This window comes from Chiloscyllium punctatum, chromosome 11 (assembly GCF_047496795.1).
Source record: "Chiloscyllium punctatum isolate Juve2018m chromosome 11, sChiPun1.3, whole genome shotgun sequence".
Lineage (NCBI taxonomy): Eukaryota > Metazoa > Chordata > Chondrichthyes > Orectolobiformes > Hemiscylliidae > Chiloscyllium > Chiloscyllium punctatum.
The window spans coordinates 115,851,043-115,876,352 of record NC_092749.1 but is presented as its reverse complement, the minus strand read 5'-3'; the positions used below and the strand labels follow the sequence as shown (position 1 = coordinate 115,876,352).

General features: G+C 40.1%; 1 protein-coding gene across 9 annotated transcripts in view; it reads left to right on the top strand.

Annotated features, from left to right (window-relative positions):
* b3gnt2b (UDP-GlcNAc:betaGal beta-1,3-N-acetylglucosaminyltransferase 2b) overlaps window positions 1–22,014 on the top strand; it is a 47,240-nt gene extending 25,226 nt beyond the window's left edge. For 2 of the 9 annotated variants that reach the window (XM_072581602.1, XM_072581601.1), the window contains 3 exons: window positions 1,297–1,390; window positions 2,303–2,742; window positions 19,757–22,014. In XM_072581602.1, the coding sequence (XP_072437703.1) occupies window positions 19,766–20,953 (1,188 nt within the window). In that variant the 5' untranslated portion in view covers window positions 1,297–1,390; window positions 2,303–2,742; window positions 19,757–19,765 and the 3' untranslated portion in view covers window positions 20,954–22,014. Of the gene's footprint in view, window positions 1–1,296; window positions 1,391–2,302; window positions 2,743–7,616; window positions 12,394–18,983; window positions 19,063–19,756 lie in introns of those variants that run through there. The other 7 variants (XM_072581603.1, XM_072581604.1, XM_072581605.1 and 4 more) reach the window with 5 other exon arrangements.
* Window positions 22,015–25,310: the final 3,296 nt, after the last annotated feature.

Sequence of the window (25,310 nt, the reverse complement as noted above, 5' to 3'; positions counted from 1 at the left end):
TTAGAAATGTGAAATCTTCAACTTATTAGTAAATAACTAGAAAAGTGAAAACACTACCAATTCTTCCTAGTACACACTCCGAGTGCGTAGACCTCTGTCGGGTTGTGCAAGTTGAAAGTATTTTCTGGATATCAGTAGGGCACAGCCAGAAAGAACAAACAGGGAATTTCCATCTCTCAAATTGCCAATAGGGTTAGCGTCAGTGTTTCATTTGCAGTTCTCTTTCAGTAATTGTTTAACATTATGTTCAAACTGTTCCACATTAGGGATTGGCTTTTATACCAGCCAATTTTGGTGTAATGGGGTTGCTTGTCCCGAAATATCTGTTGCACTAAACTGACAGCAATCTTTTGAGAAGAGTTTTTCAGTTTTCTGTCTAATAACATTCTGGACCATTCACAGATGAGTATTTGCTAGAATTGGCTGAAATTGTGAATCTTGCTCTGAGCACTGTAAATTTGTTCCAACTACTTCAACCAGCTTTCCTTGAAAGTGTACGTTTCCACAGCAGTTGCCAGTGAAATCACCCTGCTTTGTGACTCAGCTTCATGCTTTAACTGCACGTTTCCCAATTCTTGCCTGGCCAGCATTTTTTTTTCAGCTGCCCCTTCCATTTTTAAATCTCAATACAGCAGACCAGAGTACTGCAGAAAAAACGATTGTGCATTTTGATAGTGCTTTATGAAGGAGCAGCGCTCTGAAAGCTAGTACTTCCAAACAAACCTGTCGGACTATAACCTGGTGTTGAGTGATTTTTTTAACTTGGTCTACCCCAGTCCAACACCGGCACCTCCACATCATGTTTCCCAACCTCCGCACGCCTCAAGTGTTAGGATAGTCACTTTTGGAATAAAATGAACACAAGCTACTAGCTGTTGTTCTAATATGGCGTAGAGTCAACCAAAAGAAGCCTAGTTTAAAATTTTGTAGTAAATAAAGTATCCGAGACGTTGTGTACTTCTCACAATAATCCCCAATTTAGGGAATTTCTTACTACGGGTGCTGTGGGTATGATTTTAAAATATTTGTCCTCCAGAACAAAATCCCACACAAATTGTCCATGTTTGTAATTTTTATTGATGTAATTTTTTAATATTTAATTTTGACAGTTTTTCCGTCTCAGAAGCATTTAAGATGTTTTTCTGAAAGCCAGGTTTTTTTGTCCAATTTGTAGAGATATGGTTACTTCTGAAAAGCTGCATATTGATATGTGCTACATCTGTGTTCTAGTTTCTAGTACCTGCTCCTATTTCCTGTACTTTGATCATATTTTATCGTTTCTTTTACTTCCTCCAGATTCTGCTGACAAAAACCTTAATGTACAAAGCAAGTATTTGACAAACTTTTATTCGCAACTTAAAGTGTTGACTTTTACTGAACAGCTTTTAAGGCAAGGGTTTTTTAACAACATTTGCTGCCAAAATTATTGTTGAAGTTTAACAAATATTTGAAAATGTTTTGTATTTAGCATAATGAAGTTGACCTCTTAAATTTAATTTTATTCTATAATATCATAAAATGGAGATTTTATTGAAGTTGATATGAGATTGGAGACCAGTTTTAAAAACAGTAGCTCAGAGTACGGTGACAATACTTCGTTGGGTGAACATTACTGCTATTTAATGTGTAAAAGTAAATCTGCCCAGTGAGATTGTATCAAACATTGAATTGCCTTCTGATAAAGTTAATTCTGGATTTCGTGTTGATGATAATTTCTTCAATTTTCTTCACACTTTTAATTGTTTATTTCAAATAGTTTCAGGGTTCCACCCTTTATCCTACCTTTGTAACTAAAGGTCATTCAAAACTGCCTATGTTGAAGCTTGCAACAAGTCCCATTCCATAACTCTGTGCTCATTGACCTTTTGTTGGCTCTCAGTTAAGCAACAAATTAATTTAAAAACTGTAATCTTTGTTTTCAAACCTCTCTATGGCCTGACCCATTCCTGTCTCTGTAATTTCCTCCAACCAAATTACCCTGTGAGATATCTGCGCTTTGCTAATTCTGCACTTTCATGTGTTTGATTAAAATCGCTTCACCGTTGCTGATTGCACCTTCTGCTGTCTTGGCCCCAAACTTAGGAATTTGCTGCCTTAACCTCTCCACCTCTATCCCTTGCTTTCCTTCTTTAAGGCACACATTAAAATCTTGCTTGTTGATCAAGGTTTTGACCATCACAACTGGACATGTTCCTTGTGTGGTGTAGTGTCATACTTTGTTTTAAATGCTCGCATGAAGAGCTTTGAGATTTTTCTTGCATCAAAACTACTTTATAAATACAAATTGTTTGGTTTGTTTCAGATACAGAAAATTCTTGGAATACACTGCACAGAATATATTACCATCATATGGAAGGAAATCCCATTCTTTTGTGTTGACAGCAAGCAGAACACCTCCTGTAGGTGTTCTAGTGATCCCCCTGCCCTGCTCCTGCTTTGGGGGAAAAAAAAGGGGTTGGTGAAGTGAGAAGAGATATTCTAATGAGTCTGATTTCTGAACTGTGCAGTTACATACTTACATGTAATTCAGTGTGAAACTTTAACAGATTGAGCTGATAAGGAGAAAGCATAGTCCTTTTTATTGAACACTAGTCAATTTCTGTGGAAATCCTTTGGAGATTCTTAAGAACCTGGTGCAGTAGTGCCAATCGACAACTTTATCATCATTTACCACTGGACTGAGCTGCCTTGAGAAATGTGGCTGGAACCTTCATTCATTGCAGAGTGGACCATTCACCAGAGGTAATGTAGTTACGAGCTCCTGGTTATTGGGCTGCTTGTCTCAAGAGCTGTGAACACACAACTGTATTTTGTTTCTGCTGCTAATGTTCTGAGCCTTCACTCTGGATCAGCCTTTCGGAATAATTGCACTTTTTATTTCTTGAACTTGATTGCATACGTACTGTCACTTTTGCAACCCACAGAAGGGTTTGAAATGATTTTCCTCCCTCTCCCTGCTGCAGTTTTACATACGTGTTCATTGTTGATGAGATTTTTTGTTTCCTGTAAAGCATTTTGAGTTAGTATGTAGGTCATTGTAATATACACCATTCTCTTCAATTATTACAGCATGATTATTTTCTAAGTTTATTTTTAAGCCTGGAGACATTCCATGCTGTGTAATCCTGTTAGAATGTAGGTAAATGTTGTACATGGAATAACTGAATTGGAAAACCAAGGTACTTTGAGTGATGAATGGATCTCACTTAGACCACAAGATAAAGGAGCAGACTTAGGTTATGTGGCTCATTAAGTCTGCTCTGCCATTTCATCATGGCTGATATGCAATTTTAAATCTGGCTTTTAAAATTCCAAATCTGTAAGGGTAAAATTGACCTCTGAAAATTAAATGTGTTTCCAATCCTTTGAAACCTGAAGAGGTATGTGGAAGATTAGGATAGGTTTTGGTGATGCCAACCCATCATTCCTCTCATTCTCCTCTTCCCTCTCCTAGTCACATTCCACCACCCTAGCACTTGCCTGGCCCTACCATTGATGCTCAACCAACCCTTCCCCTTTCTGACTTGTGTTATATGCCTCATACCTCGCCCTTCGCACTCTTTCATGACCCTATCCTCCCTCTCTCTGGGTGATTGTGGCTTGTCGAAATTATTTTCACTCGACATTAGATGAGCTGCTTAGCTTTGATGCCCATGTGTGGAAGGTACCTGTGGAATTATATACCAAATGCAAGCTAATAGCTAAAGAGGGAAGAGAAGTAAAATTGGGTGAATTAAGGTAAATGTTTAAGGTCTGGAAGATACCTGAGAATTCACTTAGAGTCCTAGAGATGTACAGCATGGAAACAGACCCTTCGGTCCTGGGTTCTTAACCAGCCAAATGGTTGGCGGACAATAGTTTTGGTAGTAAATTTAAGGTAATTTATGAATTAGTAAAACAATAAAACAAAGCTTAGCAACTGGACAACAATTTAGAAGTTACATAAGACCTTTACTCTTAGAACCGATCAGTGCTAGTTCTGGGTCTGATTACTTTTTCCTGTGAATTTGTGCAACTGTTTGCTGTATTTCAGAAAGCACTCTTTGTAAGTCTCGAGCTCAAATATTCAGGATTTCTTCTTCCATATTTGCTAAAAAGCATTTGACACATTATTCCTAAAACAATCCATATGATAAATTCTCCATTCATATCAATGACCTATTGACATAACTACTCAATCATTAGGTACATTCCAAACTATAATGAACAAAGTTTGATGATTTGAAGTCTGAATTGATTTTTTTTATTTTAACCTCTTTGGGTGTTTTGCAACACACTTCTATGGCTATGACTATGCGTTGGGCATTCAGGCCAAGATCTGGGCACACTGCTGCTGTGCTAATGGACCCTACTTGTTCCTTCATTACCCGGTTACCCTTAATGTACTTAGAAAGCAACTTTAGATTTTCCTTTATTTTACTCCATAGTGTTTTGTTTTATGTCTCTTATTTGTTTTCCTAATATTTTTTCCATAACCCCTTTACATCAGAAGATAGAACAGTACAGCACAGTACAGGCCCTTTGGCCTTCAATGTTGTGTCGATCTTTTATCCTACCCTAAGGTCAAACTAACCTAGTACAATGAAGTGTACATATCTTCCATGTGCCTGTCCAAGAGTTGCTTAAATGTCTGTAAGATATCTGAGTCTACTACCACTGCTGGCAGTGCATTCCACGCACCCACCACTCTGAGTAAAGAACCTACCTCTGACATCTTCCCTAAACCTTCCTCCAATCACCTTAAAATTATGCCCCCTTGTGATAGCCATTTCAACCCCAGGAAAAAGTCTCTGGCTATCCACTCTATCTATGCCTCTCTCATCTTGTACATCTCTATCAGGTCACCTCTCATCCTCCTTTGCTCTAATGAGAAAAGCTCTAGTTCTCTCAACTTTTCTTCATAACACATGCCCTCCAGTCCAGGCAATATCCTGGTAAATCTCCTCTGCACCCTCTCTCAAACTTCCACATTCTTACTATTATGAGGCGGCCAAAAGTTAACGTAGTGTTTCAGGCTTCTCGTGTTTTGAGCCACCATAAGCTTCCTTTTTTATTTCCTTATCCAATACTGTACATTTCTCAAAATCCAGAGTTCACTTGACTTGTTGATCCCACTCTTCACGTTCACAGGAACATGTTGGCCCTGCCCCCCTCATTATTTCCTTTTTTTTCTGATTTTCCAACAAGTCACTGTTCCCAATCCACTTTGGTCAGATGCTATCTTACTTTATCAAAATCAACATTTCTCCAATTCAGAAGTTATTCCCAGTTCAACTTTGTTCTTTTCCACAACTACCTAAACTCCACCTAATTATGGTCGCTCACTGATCGTACTTCCATTTGCCTAGATCTGTTTCCTAGAATTAGGTCCAGCACCGTCACCTGTCTTATAGGACATTCTATGTGCTAATATGAAAATCTCTTCTGGACACATTTTAAGAAATCTGCCCCTCTAAGCTCTTCATATTTTGTTTGTCCCTCTGAATGTTGCGATGGTCAAGATCCTCTGTAATTGTTATCCTATTACTTCGACACTTCTGAGATTCATCCTTTTCTTGTCTTATTATTGCACTGTATATTCCAGACAGACTCAATCATTTTAAATTCTTTCAATTTCTATGTAATCATTCTGAATTGTTCTAACTTCCTAGTCTTTGTTTCCAAATGTCCAGTTTTATACGACACGTTAATCATTATGTCACCTCCTTTATTTATGTCTAACCAATGTGAACAACTCTTCACATAGCAGCAGTTAACTTTGTGTTCATCAAAATCCAATACAACTATTTACAAAATACATACCTAAAATTTGGAGAGCAAACAACATAATTTAAAAACGCAATTCTTACAAACATGATGTGAATGGGACAGAAACTGATGGCAATTTTATAATAGTTCAAGTAAAATGTCACTGTCAGTCTGGTCGTTTTTTTGCCCTTGGTTAAAAGACATCTTAACACTGCTTGGAATCAGAATATTGTCATTAAGATGGAAAATGTTAAGCTTGAAAATCTGCACCCATATGTCCCTGCTCATGTTTCAGTCCAGTTGTGTAAGCAGCATTTCACCAATTGTTATAAATGCCACTTTTCTATTACAATACCACACAGTAGCTTTGAATTTTCTTTTGAATGTTCTGATTTGAATTCTAAAACATATTATCAAGGAAAATATTTCCCAATATTGATTGGAACCTCTTTAGTGCAGATAGTCTGGATGGAGCCAGCTTTTGTCAGGTGTGCCCAGGATGGACTCCTGACTCAACATGTAGATAGGCCGACAAGGGGGGAGGCCATATTGGATTTGGCGTTGCGCAGTGAGGCAGGTCAGGGGTCAGGTCTGTCAGTGGGAGAGCACTTTGGTGATGGTGACCACAACCACTTCACCTTTACGAGAGGCATGGTGAGGGATAGGAGCAGACAGAAAGGTATTTAATTGGGGGAGGGGAAATTATATTACTATTAGACAGGAGTTGTGGAATATGTATTGGGAGCAGTTTTATGGAAATGCACAACAGAAATTTGGAGGCTGTTTAAGGAACACTTAGAGCCATAGAAATGTACAGCACGGAAACAGATCCTTCAGTCCAACTCGAACATGCCGACCAGATATCCCAGCCCAATCTAGACCCACCTGCCAGTTCCTGGCCCATATCCCTCCAAACCCTTCCTATTCATATACCCATCCAGATGCCAGGTCATGTTGCAGCTGTACAGGACATTGGTTAGACCACTGTTGGAATATTGCGTGCAATTCTTGTCTCCTTCCTATCGGAAAGATGTTGTGAAACTTGAGGGTTCAGAAAAGATTTACAAGGATGTTGCCAGGGTTGGAGGATCTGAGCTACAGGGAGAGGTTGAACATGCTGGGGCTGTTTTCTTGTGGACTGTTAGAGGCCAAGGGGAGACCTAAAAGAGGTTGAAAAAATTGAGGGGCATGGATAGGGTAAATAGGCAAAGTCTTTTCCCTGGGGTCAGGGGATCCAGAACTAGAGGGCATAGGTTTAAGGTGAGAGGGGAAAGATATAAAAGAGACCTACGGGGCAACGTTTTCACAGAGGGTGGTATGTGTATGGAATGAGCTGGTGGAGGCTGGTATAATTGCAACATTTAAGAGGCATTTGGATGGGTATATGAATAGGAAAGGTTTGGAGGGATATAGGCCGGGTGCTGACAGGTGGGACTAGATTGGGTTGGGGTATCTGGTCGGCATGGATGGATTGGACTGAAGGGTCTGTTTCCATACTGTACATCTCTATGACTATGACTGACTATAACTGTACCAGCTTCCCTCCACTTCCTCTGGCAGCTCATTCCATACACATACAAGCCTCTGTGTGAAAAAGTTGTTTCTTAGGTCTTTTATATGTCTTTCCCCTCTCACCCTAACCTATGTTCTAGTTCTAGACTACCCCACTCTAGGGAAGAGATTTTGTCTATTTATCCTATTCATACCCCTCATGATTTTATAAACCGCTGCAGGGTCACCCCTCAGCCTCCGACACTCCAGGGAAAATAGCCCTAGCTTATTCAAACTCTCCCTCTAGTTCAAATCCTCCAAGCCTGACAACATCCTTGTAAATCTTTTCTGAACCCTTTCAAGTTGCACAACATCCTTCCCATAGGAAGGAAACCAGAACTGCACGCAATATTCCAAAAGTGGCCTAACCAATGTCCTGTACAGCTGCAAAGTGACCTCCCAACTCCTGTACTTGATACTCTGACCAATAAAGGAAAGCATTCCAAACGCCGCCTTCAATATCCTATCTACCTGCGACTCCACTTTCAAGGAGCTATGAACCTGCACTCAAAGGTGTCTTTGTTCAGCAACACTCCCTAGGACCTTTCCATTAAGTGTATAAGTCCTGCTAAGATTTGCTTTCCCAAAATGCAGCACCTCGCATTTATCTGAATTAATCTCCATCTGCCACTTCTCAGGCCATTGGCCCATCTGGTCCAGATCCTGTTGTAATCTGAGTAACCCTCTTCGCTGTCCACTACACCTCCAATTTTGGTGTCATCTGCAAACTTACTAACTTGTACCTCTTATGCTCGCGTCCAAATCATCTATATAAATGATGAAAAGTAGTGGACCCAGCACCGATCCTTGTGGCACTCCACTGATCACAGTCCTCCAGTCTGAAAAATAAACTACCACCCTCTGTCTTCTATCTTTGAGCCAGTTCTGTATCCCAGTCTCCCATGGAGAATCTTATTGAATGCCTTATTGAACTCCATATAGATCACATCCACCCCTCTGCACTCATCTATCCTCTTTGTTACTTCTTCAAACAAACTCAATTAAGCTTGTGAGACATGATTTCCCACGCACAAAGCCATGTTGACTATCCCTAATCAGTCCTTGCCTTTCCAAATATATGTACATCCTGTCCCTCAGGATTCCCTCCAGCAACTTGCCCACCACCGACATCAGGCTCACTGGTGTATAATTCCCTAGCTTGTCCTTACCACCCTTCTTAAACAGTGGCACCACGTTAACCCACCTCCAGTCTTCCGGCACCTCACCAGTGACTATCGATGATACAAATATCTCAGCAAGAGGCCCAGCAATCACTCCCTAGCTTCCCACAGAGTTCTAGGGTACACCTGATCAGGTCCTGGGGATTTATCCACTTTATTGCGTTTCAAAACATCCAGCACTTCCTCCTCTGTAATAGGGACATTTTTCAAGATGTCACCATCTATTTCCCTGCATTCTGTATCTTCCATGTCCTTTTCCACAGTAAATACTGATGCAAAATACTCGTTTAGTATCTTTCCCCATTTTCTGCGGCTCCACACAAAGGCCACCTTGCTGATCTTTGAGGCGCCCTATTTTGTCCTGAATTACCCTTTTGTCCTTGACGTATTTGTAAAAACCCTTTGGATTCTCCTTAACTCTATTTGCCAAAGCTATCTCATGTCCCCTTTTTGCCCTCCTGATTTCCTTCTTAAGTATACTCATACTGCCTTTACACTCTTCTATTTCTATCTGATCTATCCTGTCTGTACCTGACTTATGCTTCCTTCTTTGTCTTAACCAAACCCTCACTTTCTTTAGTTATCCAGCATTGCCTACACCTTACCAGCCTTTCCTTTCACCATAACAGGAATATACTTTCTCTGGACTTTCATTATCGCATTTCTGAAGGGTTCCTGTTTTCCAGCTGTCCCTTTACCTGCGAACATCTGCCCCCAAACCACTTTCAAAAGTTCTTGCCTCATACTGTCAAAATTGGCTTTTCTCCAATTTAGATCTGGTCTATCCTTTTCCATCACTATTTTAAAACTAATGGAATTATGGTCGCTGGCACCAAAGTCCTCCCCCGCTGACACCTCGGTCACTTGCCATGCCTTATTTCCTAAGAGCGAGTGTTGCATTACTTTGTCCCAGTGAGGCAGGCAACCAGGAAGAAGGAAGCCTCCTTCTAGTCAAGAGGAAGAAGGAAGCTTCCTTAAAGTTGAGGAAGCAAGGATCTGGCACAGTTTTAGAGGAATTCAGGGTAGCTAGGACAGAACTCATAAATGGACTGAGGAAAGCTCAGGGGGGGCATGAGAAAGCCTTGGTGGGAAGGATTAGGGAAAACCCAAAGGCTTTCTACACATGCGTGAGGAATAAGAAAACGATCTGAGCGACGATCAGGGATAACAGAGGGAACTTGTGCATGGAGTGTCAAGAGGTAGGGGAGGCCCTAAATGAGTTTTTTTGCTTCAGTATTCAGTATCCACTAGAGAGAGGGAACTTGTTAATAGTGAAAATACCATGGACCAGGTTAATAGGCTTGAACAGATTGTTATTAAGAAAGTGGATGTACTGGAAATTATAGGAAGCATCAAGATCGAGAAGTCTCCAGGGCAGGACCAGATATATCCACGGTTACTATGGGATGTAAGAAATGACATTGCTGTGCCTCTGGTGATGATCTTTGCATCCTCACTCTCCACGGGAGTAGTATTGGCTGATTGGAGGGAGTCAAATGTTGTTCCTCTGTTCAAGAAAGAAAATAGGGAAATCATTGGGACTACATCTTACATCTGTGGTAATCAAGGTACTGGAAAGGATTCTGAGAGATAGGATTTATGACTATTTGGAAAAACATAGTTTGATTAACGATAAGTCAGCATGGCTTTGAGGGGCAGGTCATGCCTCACAAGCCTTATTGAGTTCTTTGAGGACATGATGAGACAAGTTGACAAAGGTCAAACAGTGGATGTGGTGTACAGAGGAACTTCAATTACCCGAATATTAATTATCCAAATTTTGGATTATCCAAACAAGATCTCAAAGTCCCATTACAAACATTACAGCAAAGAGGTAAGTGAATTCGGATTACCTGTCCTGAAGAACGTGTGAAAACACTGGCAAAAACAAAGAAACACAAGCACCTCAAGCAGCAGCAACTGTTTTTTTTTAATGTAGGGTTTATTTCCACAGCCCTATGCAAAAGTATGTGCTTTATTCACATCACTCTACCAGGCCCTTCGTGGAAAAAATGGCAGAGAAAATAAACACCTGCATGAGATAGGTCTTCTGTCTTTCTATCGTGGCACTGAGTTCAGTGGAAACTGACAAATGCTCTTGTGATTGGAGAAGCTGTTCAGGATCTTCCTTAATGCTGGCATTTAATGTATTTATGTGATGGTAAAGGTTTAGTCCTTCTCAGTTTAACCTGCAATTTGCAGAATGCAAAGATTAGTTTAAGTAGCAGTCTCATCAAAACGATAGATTCAAGCAAACTCTCTGGGAGATCACAACATTAGATTAGTGTGGCTTCCCTTGTTTAAGGTCAAATTGATTATCCAAATAATCTGTTATCTGAGCGAAATACTGCCAGTCCAACTTGTTCGATGAATTTACTTGTTATATCTGACTTGTGTATGGATTTCAATAAATCCTTGGATAAGGCTCCCCATTGCAAGCTCATTAAGTTAGAAGGTATGGGATACAGGGAAAACTTGGCTGTCTGGATACTGAATTGGCTAGCTGAAAGACAGCCAGTGGTAGTGGATGGAAAGTATTCCACCTGGAGGTAGACTGGTGTCCCACAGGGATCTGTTCTTGGGCCTCTGCTTTTTGTAGTTATTTTATAAATGACTTGGATGAAGTGGAAGGGTAGGTAAGTAAGTTTGCCAATGACACAAAGGTCAGTGGTGTTGTAGATAGTGTCAAGGGCTGTTGCAGGCTCCAAAATGATGTTGGCAGGATGCAGAGCTGGGCTGAGAAGTGGCAGATGGAGTTCAACCTAGATAAATCCTAAGTGATTAGTTTTGGAAGGTCGAATTTGAATGCTGATGCAGGGTTAAAGATAGGATTCTTGGCAGTGTGGAGGAACAGCAGGATCTTGGCGTCTATGTACATAGATCTCTCAAAGTTACCAGCCAAGTTGATGGGTTGTTAAGAAGCCGTACAGTGTTTTGGCTTTAACAGGGGGACTGAGTTGAAGAACTGAGAGGTTTTTCTGCAGCTCTGTAAGACCTTGTTTCAAACACACTTGGAATATTGTGTCCTGTTCTGGACGTATCATTATAGGAGGGATATAGATGCTTTGTAAAGGATGCAGAGAAGATTTACCGGGATGCTGCCTGGAATAGAGGGCTTGTCTTATGAAGAGAGGTTGAGTGTACTAGGGCATTTCACACTGGAGAGGAGGAGGAAGAAAGGTGACTTGATAGATGTGTACAAGGTAATGAGAGGCATAGATAGAGTGGGAGAGCCAGAGACATTTTCTCCAGAGCAGAAATGGCTGTCACGAAGAGTCATAATTTTAAGATGATTGGAGCAAAATGTAGGGGAGATGTCAGAGGTTCTTTACGCAGAGTGTGGTGGGTGCATTGAATGCACTGCCAGTGGTAGAGGTAGAGTCAGAGACATTAGGGACGTTTAAGTGACTGCTGAGCAAGCACATGGACAGCAGTAAATTGAAGGGTGTGTAGGTTAAGTTGATCTTAAGTGTTCGGCACAACATTGTGAGCTGAAGGGCCTGTACTGTGCTGCACTGTTCTATGTTCTAAAATGCCAGATTATACAAACCGAATGTTAGAGCATCTGCTGTGTTCAAATAGAAAGCTCTTTTTTTAAAACTTATGGATGTAGGCATCACTGGTTAGGCCAGCATTTATTGCCCATCCTGAGTCACCCTTAAGAAGGTGGGAATGAGCTGTCGTCTTGAACCACTGCTGTCCATTTGATGTAGGGATGTCCACAGCATTGTTGGGAAAAGAGTTTAAAGATTTTTGACCCAGCAACAGTAAAGAAACAGTGATATATTTTCCAACCAGGATATGGATGACTTGGAGGAGTACCCAGGATTAGTCATGTTCCCATATAATGCTGCTCTTGGCCTTCGAGATAATGGACGTCTTAGTTTTGGAAGGTGCTGCCTAAAGAACCTTGGTGAGTTGCTGCACTGCATCTTGTAGATGAGATGGTACACACTGCTGTAAGTGAGAATTAGTGATGGAGGGAGTCATCGGAAGAAATAGGAAAAGACATAGACCATACAGCCTGTTGAGTGTGTTCTGCCATCAGTATATCATGGCTGATCTTGATATGAGCTGCACTTTCCCACGTACTCCCCATATCATTGAAGTCCAAAGAGACTAAAATCTATCTGATCTAGCCTTAAATATATTAATTGATGGCATATCCACAGTCCCTTGGAAAGAGAATTCCAAAGATTGCTAACCCTTTGAGTGAAGAACTTCTTTCTCTCAGTCCTAAACAGTTATCCCCTTATCCTGAGACTGTGTTCCCATCTTTTAGATGCAGAAGCAATCTCTTAGCATCAACTCTATCGAACCGCTTCAGAGTTTTATATATTTCAACTAAATAATCTCTTATTCTTCTGAACTTGAGAATATAGAACAACTTTACTCAGCCTCTAATCAAAGTGTAATACTCGTATCCCAGGGACCAATTTAGTTAAACCTCCCAGCATTACTTCTATTGCTATTGTAGCCTTTCTTAAATGCAAAAACTAAAATTGCACACAGTATTCCATTTGTGGTCTTACCAAAACCCTGCAGTTGCATCAGAACTTCTTTGTTAATGTACTCCAATTATCTTTTAAGAAAGGCTGACCTGCTGTTTACCTCCTTATTTACTCATTGCACTGCATGCTAACCTTTTGCATTCTTCAAGCATACCCATCCCGTTGAATATCAATATTTAAGTTTTATACCCTTTCAAAAAAATTCTACTTTTCGTTTCTTAAAATCACTTAAAACTGAATAATTTTACCCTTATCTATAACATACCCCATCTGCCATCTTGTTGACCACTCACTTAATCTGTCTATATCTCTTTGCAGGGTCTGTGTTCTCCCACAGCTTACCTTTCCACCTAATGTTGTATCAACAGCAAACTTAGGTACCTTGCTCTCAGGCTCCTAATCTAAGTCATTCATATAGATTGTAATTAGCTGAGGCATCAGAACCAATTCTTGTAAAGTTCCTCTAATTGCTGCCTGCAAACTCAAAACAAACTACCATTTATGTCCACTCTCTGCTTTCTGTCTTAATCAATCTCTAACCATGCTCATGCAACTTCACAAGTCTTTTTTGCTTATTAATTTTTCTAGCACCTCCTTGAATGACTTTTGGCAGTCATATATACTGGTATTCCTTTATTTGCTGTACCAGTCACATTCTGAAAAATTTTGAACAGGATAACTGTGATTTATTTTAATCATCTATCCTTTTCCAAATGCATTGTTAAGACTTCTTTCATAATAACTGCCAGCATTTTCCCAAAAATTGATATCAGGATAACTGATCTTTCTTTTACCTCCTTGAAAAGCAGGCATTTGTCAACTTTTTAATCTGATAAGATCATTCTTGAAACTGAAGAGGTCTAGAAAATTATAGCTGGCCTTGCAGCTATCTCTTTTAGAACCATAAAGTGTCGGCCATTAGGTCTCAGAGGTTTGTTGGACTTTTGTTCCTTGAGTTACTCCAATATGTTTCTCTATTGATGTTAATTTCCTCACTTTTAAACTGCGAAGTTACTATTTATTTCTGGTTATGAATCTGTGAGGATAAATACAAAATATTCATTGTGTTTCTCCCTTTTTCCGCATTCCCCATGACAATGGCTCCTGTCTTTGTTTACATTTATGTTTACTTTAGATACTCACCTATATCATATCCCTATAAAAACCCCTTACCATTTGTTGTTATATTTCTGATTAGTTTATTGCCATTTTCTTTTTAATCAATTTTTTGGTAACCCATTGCTAGTGTTCTCAATCCTCTGACTTCCAACAGTTTTTCATGCAATCTTGATCTTCTTTTAACATAATGCATAGGAACCTCGACTATCCAAAGGACACGGGCGAGGAGTATTTCGTTGGGTTAATCAAATTCCGGATAACTGAATGCCAGATAACACAGTTTAGCTAAGCAGCGGGACCTTGAGATCTTGCCGGATAGTCTGATGTTCAGATAATTGACTGCCAGATAACCGAGGTTCCTCTGTACTGTCTTTAATTTCCTGATTGTGCTGCAATGGGGCTTTTTTATGGAGCTTTTACTTTTAACTGGAGTGTAAATTGTGGGACACTTTGGATTATTTCTTTCATATTTTCCACTGTTCATTTACTGAAAACCTTTATTTAATTTGCCCATTGAAGCTTGGCCAGTTTCCCCCTGGTGCATATCTATTTGGCTTTATTTAGATTTAACATTACTGAGATTGGGGTATTCAAACCTAACATGCAATTCAGCCGGCCAGGTGTTCGATTTGGAGGTAGGTGAGCACTTTGCTGATAGTGACCACAATTCAGTTATGTTTAATTTAATGATGGTAAGTGATAGGTATAAACTGGAGGGCAAGAGCTACAGCTGGGGGAAAGACTATTATGATGCGATTAGGCAAGATTTAGGATGCATAGGATGGGGAAGGAAACTGCAGGACATGGCACAATAGAAATGTGGAGCTTATTCAAGGAACAGCTACTGTGGGTCCTTGATAATGTACCTGTGTACCAGTCAGATATGGAGAAAGTTATCGAGCACAGGAGCCGTGGCTTACTAAGGAAGTTGAATTCCTTGTCAAGAGGAAGCAGAATGCTAATGTGTGGATGAGATGTGAAGGCTCAGTTAGGGTGATTGAGAGTTACAAGGCAGCCAGGAAAGACCTAAAGAGAGAGCTAAGATGAGATGGGGTCATGAGAAGATGTTGGTGGATAGGATCAAGGAAAACCCGAAGGCATTCAATGGGTAAATAAAGGATAAAAGAATGACTCTAGAAGATTAGGGCCAATCAAGGATAGTAGTGGGAAGTTGTGCGTGGAGTCAGAGGAGATAGAGGAAGCACTAAACGAATATTTTTCATCAGTATTCATACTGGAAAAAGACTGTTGTTGAGGAGAATACTGAGGAACAGGCTACTAGACTAGATGGGATTGAGCTTCACAAGGAGGAGGTATTAGAAATTCGCAAAGTGAAAATAGATAAGTCCCCTGGGCCGGATAGGATTTATCCTAAGATTCGCTGGGAAGCCAGGGAGGAGATTGCCGAGCCTTTGGCTTTGATCTTTGTCATTATTGTCTACAGGAATAGTGCCAGAAGACTGGAGGATAGCAAATGTTGTCCCATTGTTCAAGAAGAGGAGTGGAGACAACCCTGGTAATTGTAGACCAGTGAGCCTTACTTTGGTTGTGGGTAAAGTGTTGGAAAGGGTTATAAGAGAGAGGATTTATAATCATCTCAAAAGGAATATTTTGATTAGGGTAGTCAACACGGTTTTGTGAAGGGTAGATAGTGCCTCACAAACCTTATTGAGTTCTTAGAGAAGGTGACCAAACAGGTGGCTGAGGGTAAAGTGATGGATGTGGTGTATGTGGATTTTAGTAAGGCATTCGATAAGGTCCTCCATGGTAGGCTACTGCACAAAATACTGGGGCATGGGATTGAGGATGATTTAGCGGTTTGGATCAGACATTGGTTAGCTGAAAGAAGACAGAGGGTGGTAGTTGATGGGAAATGTTCATCCTGGAGTTTGGTTACTAATTGTAGTAAATCAGTGGATTTGTTTTGGGTCCACTGCTGTTTGTCATTTTCATAAACAACCTGGATAGGGGCATAGAAGGATGGGTTAGTACATTTGTGGCTGACACTAAGGTCGGTGCAGTTGTAGATAGTGCCGAAGGATGTAGCAGATTACAGAGGAACATAGATGGGCTGAGAGCTGGCAAATGGAGTTTAATGCAGAAAAGTGTGAGGTGATTCACTTGGAAGGAGTAATAGGAATGCAGACGACTGGGCAAATGGTAAGATTCTTTGTAGTGTAGATGAGCAGAGAGATCTTGAGTGACCGTGTACAGAGATCCCTCAAATTTGCCACCCAGGTTGATAGGGTTGTTAAGAAGGCTTATGATGTGTTAACTTTTTTATTGGTGTGTTAGCTTTTATTGGTGGTGGGATTGGGTTTCGGCACCCTTGAGGCATCGAGATGTACAGCATGGAAACAGACCCTTCGGTCCAACCCATCCATGCTGACCAAATATCCCAATCCAATCTAGTCCCACCTGCCAGCGCCTGACCCATATCCCTCCAAATCCTTCCTATTCATACACCCATCCAAATGCCTCTTGAATGTTGCAATTGTACCAGCCTCCTCCGCTTCCTCTAGCAGCTCATTCCACACCCGTACCACCCTCTGTGTGAAAAAGTTGCCCCTTAGGTCTCTTTTATATCTTTTTCCCGCCTCACCCTAAACCCTCTAGTTCTGGACTCCCCAACCTCCGGGAAAAGATTTTGCCTATTTACCCTATCCGTGCCCTTCATAATTTTGTAAACCTCTATAAGGTCACCCCTCCGCCCTCTGACGCTCCAGGGAAAACAGTCCCAGCCTGTTCGGCCTCTCCCTATAGCTCAAATCCTCCAACCCTGGCAACATCCTTGTAAATCTTTTCTGAACCCTTTCAAGTTTGAGGTCATGCTGCAGCTGTACAAAATTCTGGTGTGGCCGCACTTGGAGTATTGCGTGCAGTTCTGGTCACCACATTATAGGAAGGATGTGGAAGCTTTGGAAAGGGTTCAGAGATTTACTAGGATGTTGCCTGATATGGAAGGGAGGCCTTATGAGAAAAGGTTGAGGGACTTGAGGCTATTTTCATTAGAGAAAAGAAGATTGAGAGGTGACTTAATTGAAACACATAAGGTAATCAGAAGATTAAATCAGGTGGACAGTGAGACCCTTTTTCCTAGGATGGTGGTAGTTAGCATGAGGGGGCATAGCTTCAAATTGAGTGGTGATTGATACAGGATAGATGTCAGAGATATCATCTTTACTCCGTAGTAGGGGCGTGTAACGCACTGCCTGAAACAGTAGTAGACTCACCAACTTTACAGGCATTTAAATGGTCATTGGATAGGCATATGGACAAGAATGAGTAGTGTAGGGTAGATCGGCTTCAGATTGGTTTCACAGGGCAGCACAACATCTAGAGCCGAAGGACCTCTATTGCACTGTAATGTTCTGTGTCCTATGATGTCCCCAGTATTCCCCAGTGGATCTTTTGCTGTTACTAACATTTAGCCTAACACTAGCTAATTAACCCTGCCTCATCATACAATACTAGATCTCAGCCTTACTACAAACTGATTTCATAACGTATTATAAGAACTCTTGTGTATTTTAAGTTGATGGATGAAATACTGATTAAATCGGCAATTTTGTCATGGATGGTGTTGAGCTTAATTGGAGATGTTCCATCACACTCCTTTCATGTGCCTTTTAGTCAGTAGACTGGCTCTAGAGGCTAGGAGATGAGTTAGAGCAGAATTCCCAGTTTTGACCTATTGTAATCGCAGTAATCATATGGTGAGTCCAGTTCACTTTCAAATCCGTGGCAATCTCCCAAGGTGTTAATAGTGGGAGATTCAACGATGGTAATACCTTTGAAAATGAAGGGGCAATTGTTGGTGTTCTCTTGTTTGAGGTGAACTTTGCTCGGCAGTTGGGTTGCATGAACATTACTGTTATCTCTCACTCCAAGCCTGGATATTGTTCAGGTCTTGCTGAATTCTGGGCATGGGCTGTTTGTGTATGAGGAATTGTGAATAGTGCTGAACGTTGTGCAACCATCTTCAAACATTCCCACTTCTGACCTTGCGTTGGAAGGAAGATTATTGGTGCAGCTGAAGATTGTTGGGCCTAGGACACTACCCTGAGGTGATGGCCTGGAGCTGAGGTGACTGACCTCCATCATCCACAACCATCTTCCTGTGTGCTAGTTATGACTCCAACTAACAGAGTTTCTCCTTTGATTCCCATTGACACCAGTTTTATTGATGTCTCACTGGATCAGATACGGCCATGATATCAAGGGCAGTCACTCTTCCCATGCTGCTGAAATTCCGTTGTTTGTACCATGCATCTGCTGTCCTTCTAGGTGATTTAAGTCGTGGGTTTGAAATGAAAAGAGTGCTGGAGAAACCCAGCAGGTTTGACCGCATCTGTAGAGAGAAACCAGTTAGCATTTTGTTCCCCATGATCCTTCATCAGAACTGTTCTACCAAAGCATCACTGAACTGAAAATGTAAATTTTGTTTTTCTCTATATAGATGCTGCCAGACCGGCTGTGTTTCTCCAGCACTTTGTTTTTGTTTCAGATTTAAATCATCTTTCTTTTTATTTTATGGGTATGAAAGATCTGGATTATGAGAAGGAGGGGTTGACCTGATTGCAGGCACCATTCTTGGCTTTTCCAGTAATTAATGTGCATGGTCCGTACTGACCCAGTAAAAGACAGCGAAGAGCAGCCCCCTTAGCTCAGTGTTAGGGAGCTTGTATTTCTTAACAGGTTTACATTGTTCCACTTTTTGTTGCCACTGTTGTTGTTGTTGTTGTCTTTATTTTCATTTTTGGATTATTTTTCTTTCATGTCTGTGTTGCATTGTTAGTGTGAAGTTATATTGGTGCAACATTATTCCACTTCCATCTTGATCGGCAGTGCTCACACATTCCTGTCATTGCAGGATTCACTGTGGTATTTGTGATTTGATTCGAAGTGTAAAATTGGATCAGGAATCTGGTGGATGTATTAGTGATTGAAAGGTAACAATAAATTTTAAACTGTGGAAACATAGAATGTTTACAGCACAGAAAGAAGACACTTTTGCATCATGTGTGCACTGGCCAAAAAAAAAGACAACCCAGCCAAATCCCACTTTGTAACATTTGATCTGTAGTCCTCACATGACAAGAATCCAGACACCAACTAAAGGAGCCAAAGGTTGCTGCCTTTTCAGGCAGTTAGTTCCATAACCCCTACCCCCACTGGCAAAAATAAGTGTCTTCATTTTCATGTTAATCCTTCTGTTCCTTTCCTATCCACTGTATCCAGGCCCATTACAGTTTTGAGCACCTTAATCAAATCTCCCTGTCATTCTCCTCTTTTCCAAGAACAATCCCAGCCAGTCCACTCTTTTATCATAGCGCCATTTCTTTCAATCCGGCAACATCCTCTTAAATCTGTTCTTCAAATGTCCACTTAGGATTGTGGTGTTTTTGTTTGGAGCTCCTTCCATCACCAGAGCTAAGAAAACATTTTTTAAAATTACTTTGAATTATCAGAAACCCAGTTACTTTTCCCTCATAACTGTAAGTTAGGAAGCCTGAGATCCTCCCTCAGTATTTGATTCTGGATCTACTTGTTGACAGTTCATGTATGAGCAGTCTGACTGTGGCAAGAAGCTGAACGACTCATTCTGTCTGTTTGGTAAATGTTGTCCAATTATTCTTTTAACAGGTATGAAAAATGAGTGTGGGGCGCAAAAGGACGAAGCTGGTGGGGATTTTGATGATGGTAAACTTCTTCATTTATATAGTTATAGAGATTTCACGCAGTGGCCACCAAGAAAGAAACTCCAGCAAAAAGGTCATCATTTCTAACAGTGTCTTTTGGAAGCCATTGGTTCATATTAAGCCGTACTGGAATCGAGAACAGCACAAGCTGGATGAGTTATATAACCCTGTTACTGCTGCTTTATATAACAGAACTGTGATGGACAACATAAACATGACAACAATGTACACATGTGAACCTAATTCTCAGTTAAAGGATGAGATTAGTAATTTTGATTCTTTGCCGGATCGTTTCAAGGATTTTCTAACCTACCTACGATGTAGGAGCTATCCATTAATAATTGACCAACCAACCAAATGCCAGAATAAGCCTGTACTGCTGCTGGCTATAAAGTCACTGGAATCACACTTTGATAGAAGGCAGGCCATACGTCAGTCTTGGGGTAAAGAAGAAATTACAGGGAATAAGACAGTGGCTAGGATCTTTTTACTGGGAAAATCATCTCCGGCAGATGATTTTCCTAATCTCTCAGATATGCTAAGATTTGAGAGTGAACAGCACAAAGATATTCTTTTGTGGGATTACAGGGACACCTTCTTTAATCTAACTCTGAAAGAAGTGTTATTTCTGGAATGGGTAAGCAAATCATGCTCTGATATTCAATACATTTTTAAAGGAGATGATGATGTCTTTGTGAACACTGTGCAGGTTCTGGAATACTTGAACACTCTGGATAAGGACAAAGCCAAAGATCTGTTTATTGGTGATGTTATTACAAATGCAGGGCCTCATCGAGAGAAAAAGTTAAAATACTATGTTCCGGAGAGTATATACGAGGGGGTATATCCTCCTTATGCTGGTGGGGGTGGGTTTCTGTACTCTGGATACTTGGCAAAGAGACTTTATAATGTGTCACATAAAGTAACACTCTATCCGATTGATGATGTGTATACTGGAATGTGCCTTAAAAAACTTGGCCTTGCTCCAGAAAAGCACAAAGGTTTCAGGACTTTTGATATAATGCAAAAAGATCGACATGTTACCTGTGCATATAAAAACTTAATATTAGTCCACAGCAGAAATCCTCAAGAAATGATAAGAATCTGGAGCAGGCTGCAGGATCCTGAATTGAAATGTTAACCTAAAATACTTAAGGAAAACTGTTGAAAGTTGAGTCCTATTTCTATTGGGTTGTAAAAGGTTATCTTTTTTGCACACATATTGATGTTGCAATGCTAATAAGCTGTGAGAAAGTGTATGTTGGAGCCTGTCCCCAGTAACAGATCTGGGAGAAGCATAAAGAGTCCAAAGGATTCTAGAAGTCCCTAGGAGGTGTCAGTTCTATTGGTCAGATTTTCTTATTCATCCTACTGAACATACAGAAATGTCTCGGACTCTGCAATTTGCACTGTCTCAAATGTAGCTATCTTCCAAAAAGGATGCTTTCCATTCTCTATCAAAGGAAATCCTGGGAGATGATAATGGACCCAATTCGAATGAGTTCTGGTAATCATGACAACAGAGGGAATCAGTCAGAATATGGTAGGGCAATGAAATGTATTTTATCTGCATCAGAGATTACTGAATGTTACCCTGCACAGTTTCAGCAGGGAGAATGATGCTGTCTCGTCAAATCATGTGTACACTGATAATTTTAGAGGTTCACTATCAATCATTTGATTACATTGTACTGTACATCATGAAGGGCAATATTTCATGTCTTCAAAGAAGAATGTAAGTGGATTTTGTTTAATAAATCTAATTTGTGAATGGAAAATTGAAGCTATTTAAATTTTAGAATGAGTGACATAATAAATCCAGAGATTATATTAAAATTCTGGGCACACAGCAGATTATTTCCACTCTATTGCTGAACAATTTCCAGTTTATGTAAGCATGTGTGCTTTCTGTGGTTTATGTGAAAGAGTGTCTGCTGTTTTATTTATTCCGATCAAAAGACCAAATTGTTTATTGTTTTTTAAAATAGAAACTATGTCTATTTGTCTGTAATGCCTCAAGTGCGACTTGTCTGTGAATAAACTTGGTTAGTATCATCCTTGGCAATGATTGAAAATGTAACCATTTTCTAGTATGTGTTTCTTTTTAAATGAAAAGGAGGAAGCTCTAACTGTACATAAAGCAAAATGTGTGACAATTATTTAACGGCTGCATATTTATCAATAAAACCAATTTATAACTTAGACTCTCTTCAAACAAATGCATGACAGCAAAATCCTACATATCCATCAATCTATGTGAAAATATTGGCATAATTTTTGGGGAAAAAACACTTTGATCTTAATTTTAGCTATGATGATTGCTTTGCTAGTTCTGTGACGTCAGAAAAATGAAAATGCCCCCAGCACCATGTCTTTTCCCTGATCTCCATTTAGTGTCTGGATTTGGCAGATATCAATACCTAGCACATTTTTGGTTGAGGTGGAGGAAGGGCATAAATGCAAAACTTGTCATCAAATTTAACATGAAAATATAGTTGGAAATTGCTGAACACTTCCATGGGATTTTTCAACATTTGCAGAAATGATGTAATTTACTATTTTCACAAATTCCAAGAAGCTTATCAATTTGAATGACTTGAATTTGCATCTTAATGTGCATCACTGATGGTTAAAAAGTAAAATGTTGGAAATCTGAAACAAATACTGAGAAAGATGGAGATACTGAGTAGGTCTGGTGCTGGAAAAGCACAGCAGGTCAGACAGCATCTGAGCAGCAGGAGAATCGATGTTTCAAGTGTAAGCTCTTCATCAGGAAGATTCTCCTATGTTCAGTAGATCTGGCAGTCTTTGTTGAAAGAAAAACAAATTAATATTTCGAGTCTAGTGTGACTCTTCAAAATGTTAGTACTGTTTATGGGTATGTGTTTGTATTTTGTCAACATAATCTTTAAAACGAAGGTATTATAAATTGTATTTTGTAATTTGCATTTTCTTGTTTGAAGCCATTCCTATAAATTTGTTTCTTCATCTGGCAATGTTTTATGAATACTAAAATAGTTCAGAATCAACATGTCCATTTCTCATAGTCCAACTTCACATTCTGAAGATTTAGCACTGTGGAGCAGGAGTAGGTCATTTCAGCCTTCAAACCTGCCCCACCGTTTGATAAGATCATGCCTCTTCTACTTTCCTGTCCCTCACACTCTCTTCTCTCCCCCACCACCACCAAAATAATCGTCTAGACTAACGCCCCCCCGCCCCCCTCCCCCCCAACCAGTATCCTCACTCTGTTGTCCATGTAAGAAATATCTAACTTTAATTCAATGATCTAGCCTACAAAACTCAGAGGAAGGGAATTCCAGAGACAAGGTTACTTAATTAAAATTGTGATAATTTATTATATAAATATTGAGACATTAATGACAGAAAGCCATCTCATTGAGATGGACAACCAGTTTATGAGAAAAAACAAATTCTGAACTTTCTAACTTATTATTGAGATTTATTTACTGTCTATAGAGTCATACAACACAGAAATAGACCCTTTGGTCCAACCAGTCCATGCCGAATATTATCCCAAGCTAACCTAGTCCCCACCTGCCTGCTCTTGGCTTATATCCCTTCAAACCTTTCCTATTCATGTAATTATCCAAATGTCTTTTAAACATTGTAATTGTACTGACATCCACCACTTCCACAGGAAGTTCACTCCACACGTGGACCAACCTCTGTGTAAAAAAAAATTCCTCTTGTGTCTTTTTTTTAAATCTCCCTCCTCTTACCTTAAAAGTATGCCCCCTAGTCTTGACATCCTCCATCCGAGGGAAAAGACACCTATCATTAACTCTATCTATACCCCTAATGATTTTATAAACCTGTAAGGTCACTACTTGGAAATGTGGAGGCAGGTTCAATTAGGAATTCAAGAGGGCATTGAATAATTATTTGGATAGAAATGGTATTCAGTAATGTGGGGGAAAAGGCAGGAGATTGGCAATAGGTGAGAGAACTGACACAGGCAAATGGCCCCCTCCTGTGCTGTAATTGAGTCATAGATTCTGTGAAGTTCTTGGCATCAGCCATCAGTTCGCACTCCTGAGCGTTGATTGGCCAGGAATTAGCTTGGATGGTACCCTTCTTAAATTTAAAGCTTTAGATTATAAGTGCAGGAAGATTAAGTTGAAACAGTACAAAATTTTGCTTAGGCCATACCTAGAGTACTGTGTGCAGTTCTGGTCACCGCACTATAGGAAGAATGTGATTGTATTGGAGGGGGGCACAGAGGAGATTCACTAGGATGTTGCCTGGTATGCAGCATTTTAGTTGTGATAAGAGGAGTTATGTTCAGGTTGTTTGAAGTAGAGAAGATTGAGGGGCATGGACAGGATGAATCAAAAGTAGTTGTTCCCTTTAGCTGAAGGATCGATAACTGGAGGGCATCATTTTAAAGTGAAAGGCTGGAGGTTTGGAGGGGAGTTGAGGAAAACCCTTTTCACCCAGATGGTGACGGGCATCTCGGATGCACTGCCTGGGATCCAGAGGCAGGAAACCTCACAACCTCTTAAAAAATACTTTTTAGCACTTGAAGTGTCATAACATTCAAGGATATAGGCCAATTTGAGTTCAAGGGTGTCTTCTGTATTGTATGATTCTCGTTTATATTTAAGAGGCTCCAGTCATATTAAACATGTTTTTTTCGGCTGTCTTGACTGCAGATACATGTGCTAAGTGAATGAACTGATCTTATAGAATCTTTTTTTTGTTTGTGCTATGTTGCTTCAGGTACTTTGAAGATTGTGTCTTGGGTGAGCTCGGGCCTTTTAAGACACTGACACAGTGTGAGCACATTGCCAAAATGAAACCGAGAATGGAAAGCGAGTTTCAATGTGGGCTTCTGTCCACTTAGATAAGCATTGTAATTTATGTCAAGTTTTTATTGCCTGTACATGGGCATGTACAAGTTGTCTCACTTTGTTATTTTTATTTCATGATTGATCTTTTAATATTACACAGAATATCCCCCAAAATTTCCCTTTACATCAGTAGCAGATGTGTGAGATGTATCACTGACTGACAATATATACTGAAACCTTGTAATTATGGTTGCAACGGGACAAAATTAAAGCAGAAATCAGAAAAGTTGACTCAACTGGAAAAGAATAAAATTTCCTTCTCAATGATGGCAGAGGTAATTAGTTACTAATCGGACAAGAATAATGACCTTTATCAGTTTGATAAAACTTTAATAGTATTAGTTCAGAATGTTTGCAAGTGTTTGAAAGATGCTACAAGATCTAAGTCCCTCACTCCATAGTATCATGCAAATTTACACCGTGGGAGGGAGTCACTCAGCCCATTGTGCCTGCCCTAGCTAATAAGGAGATGTGAAGACTAATGATACTTTCCAGGTTTTGGTTGGGAACTTTTTAGATCGCAATGCATATATTTTTGAAATGTGGTGAGGATTTCTGTCTCAAACACCATTTCATAGGGTGAGTTCCAGATCCCCACCATCCTCTATGTGTATTAAAATACTC